Source organism: Lates calcarifer, linkage group LG16_LG22, assembly GCF_001640805.2.
Source record: "Lates calcarifer isolate ASB-BC8 linkage group LG16_LG22, TLL_Latcal_v3, whole genome shotgun sequence".
Classification (NCBI taxonomy): domain Eukaryota; kingdom Metazoa; phylum Chordata; class Actinopteri; family Centropomidae; genus Lates; species Lates calcarifer.
Window position 1 is genome coordinate 13,119,042 of NC_066848.1, and position 3,279 is coordinate 13,122,320.

The window sequence follows — 3,279 nt, forward strand, 5'->3', positions numbered from 1 at the left end:
GGCCCAACACTGTACCAAGTGAATTTTGTTGGCTTTACATACATTTCTCCCCTTTTTGTATGTAGTCTGGGTGCAGACTTTGTGATGAGAGGCTATTACATTAAAACAATAGCACATGAATGACTGACAGTGGCCTGCTGACTAATCTGAGCCATCCAACACAAACAAAAGCACGCAAAAGCAATAATGTGAACATGCCAACATAGAGAAAGACAAATTTTAATAAATCAAAACATATGTTTCACTTGAGAATACAGCTCAGTCAATACAAATACTTGACAGATGGTGCTGCACCATTTTGTACATATTTTCTATTATCTTCTCCAGTCAATATTCAGGCCTTGAAGCTCTTTCTTAGTCTCCTTTCTTTTACATTCATAGCTGACTTCCCTGAAAGCTGCAGGCCTGTATGGGCCAAGAAACAACATCTTTCAGTGTTCCAGATGCAACAATGTAAAAGATCTGTGTCCAGGTGTCTTCTGTTGTGTAAGTAGACCTCATCATGTCAGAGCTGGCAGGGTCACACAAGGATGTAAAGGTCTGACAATGCTGGCGGAAAATCAAGTTGGATGTCCGAGAAAAAGAAATCAAATCCTACAAAAAATATCCAGTACAAAAACACCCACAACGCATGTGATCTAAGCATCATCAGGTTTGTCTGCTGGTGGTCCACATGGCTGAAGCATCTTCTCCATCAGGTTAAAGCGGACACGTGCTTTGCTCTCATTCTCAGCGATGGAGAAGTAGTTGAGCAGATCAAAATGTCCCATGTAGGAGCAGTAAGAGTCTCGGTGCTGGTTCACCAGCCATTCCCATTTGCTGGTGTCGGCATGTCCTGTGCCGATATATTTAGACTGGAGATGCTCCAGTTGACTGTGGATGTTGTATCTGTCTGTCATTCTCGCTGATATCTAAGTCCCAGAGGCTCTAGACAGAAAAGGAGTAAAAGAATTAGAATGCAATTTGCAAGATTCATGTACAGACGGACAGGCTCTTCTCAGCCATTTCAGTCATTATATTACCATCTAAATTAAAAACTAACCGTATGTCTGGCTTATTTTTTGTTGACTACTCTCTCTGTGTTTGATTGCTTGCTGCATATAACTGTTAAATTAAATACGTCCCTCACTCCTAAATGCTTTCTAGCGCTACAAAAAACAGTTAGCATGCTAACAGCAACATGAGGCTAGCTAGCTGATGTTTGTCCCATAGAAATCTTCCCGAAGCGACTCTTTTCGCTAAATAGCTAAATATCAGATTCTTTGCGATCATAAAGCTTTTCGGATATGATACATACCTACTCGATAAAATGTAGTGTTGAAAAGCGAAGGCAGAAGGTGTAAATAATCAACAGCGCCGACCGTACTTCTTCGCAAAACGATGAAGCAATGACTTCCGGTAAGGTCTCCCTGTAAAATGTACTCGGGGGAAACAAGCTGTAACTTATTGTTCTCACTCTCAACTTTAAAAGTGTAGTAACACATTTCGGGACTCCAAGATGTAGTTTGTATATTATTTTGAAAACAAATAATCGCAAACAAGTCATTAAAAAGTAATGCTGATGTATATGATAAAAAGAGATAGAAGGAAAAAATAATCTTGAAATAAAAGAAAGTGGAATCACATTTTGAAGATGCTCGGTGTTTCATTTTGTTTTGGTCTGAGAGTGTGCCAGATTTTCATAATTACGTTTTAACTTTAGAGAGATTTTGTCTAAACAAGAAAAAAACTCTTCTATCTTTATACAGACTGCACTTTAGCCGGAAGTCTCTACTTGTCCAGATTTCTGCGGGTGGTAGGGAACAGTGTGAAACATCCCCCACCATTTAAAAACCGTTCAGAATGTTAAGAAACTGGTATCTTTAGTTCATTCTGTTAGCTTTCTTTGTAGTTCCCTTTTCTTCGATTTAATAAGTGAAGCTGAGTGTCTTCTGTGGACGCTACTCACCATGGGTGAGGTCCCTTCACGGTTTCCTGTAATTAAAGTCACTGGGCTGCATCAGCACAGCACCTGTTTGCTGTGTGCGCCCATAGGCACTCCTATAGCATATTAGCATAGCCAACTGGCCCATTCACCAGTTTCAGCACACAGTAGGTGTGGTTTTGGTTTGTTTGTTTGTTTTTTAAACACTGGAAGTACATTTAACTTCTAATTGTAAAATATTTGAATCACATCTTGAAGTATAGTTTCAGGGTTGCCAACTCAACAGTTCCAACTCCAAATCCAAATGAATGAGCAATCGTGTTAGGGTTGGTTAGCTACCCTGTTGATAGACAGCTGAATAGAGCTGTTGCTCATATTACTTGTAGCATTCTTATAGAGTACATTCATCCCCAAGGCTCTACAAAGACATAAGAAGTGCAACTGTTTCATTTGGGTTATTTGAAGGTATATCAAATAAACTGTTGGCAATAGCAGTGTCCCATGTGCTAAATATGTTTTTATAGCCAAAGCTAATTTCACAGTCTCAGTCCCCTAATGGGAACACTTTGCACAACCTGACTTTTGCACTGGTTCTTCTGTTTTTTAATTTCAATGTCATTTTTTATTATTGTTATTATTAGAGTCAACTCCTACTTGTTGTTGTTTCTCATTAGAAACAACAGTGGGCATGGGTAGAGACAGCAGCAGGAAGCAGATGGCAATAGTCACTGTAATAGCTAGTGATAGTGCTGTCCTCAGCAGATCACATCCACTGGGTTAGACTGCCTTAACATTAGAGATATGTCCATCTGGGTGGCTACATAAACCCCTCACACATAAAAAATATTGTAAATGTTTGCTGGCAAGAATGTTTGTAATATTACTGCTTTTGTTCCCACCGGAGCCACTTTGAAAGATTTACATATGCCTTTTGCTGTTTTTCTAGGCCTACATCTTCAGCTGGCAATTTGTACATGGAAAATTGATTTTGGGTTCTGCTCCCACAAGGCACACAAGGAGAAAATTGCCTGAGCATTTACAAGATAAGATACATTTGGGAAAAGGGACTGAATTTTCCATAGATGCCGGTGTTTTTATGTTCAAACTGTGATGAATATTTGCAATAATGGAACTTTATGAAAGCAGAACAAAGTAAAACAAAACAAGTTGATTTCCACTGACCTGCTGGACGCTAGGAAGTTCAAGTCATTGTAAGACGTTTATGTATAGAAAAAACATCTATCATGATATGAATTCACTTCATTTAGGTTCACCTTCACATGTGATGAAACTAAACAGCATGCCCTATTCAGTTCAGTCCCATGAGGACTGCTGTTTGTGACTATTGATTGTTT

At 39.1% G+C, this 3,279-nt stretch overlaps 1 protein-coding gene across 2 annotated transcripts; it reads right to left on the reverse strand.

The window, feature by feature from the left end:
- Nucleotides 1–203: 203 nt before the first annotated feature.
- sf3b5 (splicing factor 3b, subunit 5) lies at nt 204–1,437 on the reverse strand. Of its 2 annotated transcripts, none has more exons than XM_018696935.2 (2): nt 1,298–1,437; nt 204–927 (listed from the first exon to the last, which is right to left on the reverse strand). In XM_018696935.2, exon 2 carries the CDS (start codon nt 897–899, stop codon nt 639–641), a length of 261 nt encoding a protein of 86 aa, XP_018552451.1. In that variant the 5' UTR covers nt 900–927; nt 1,298–1,437; the 3' UTR covers nt 204–638. The 2 variants fall into 2 exon arrangements, with proteins under 2 accessions (XP_018552451.1, XP_050932774.1); XM_051076817.1 differs by having other exon boundaries at nt 204–925; nt 1,302–1,417.
- Nucleotides 1,438–3,279: the final 1,842 nt, after the last annotated feature.

Coding starts and splice junctions, on each gene's coding strand:
- sf3b5 (XM_018696935.2), bottom strand. CDS start 899: ATGACAGACAGATACAACATCCACAGTCAACTGGAGCATCTCCAGTCT.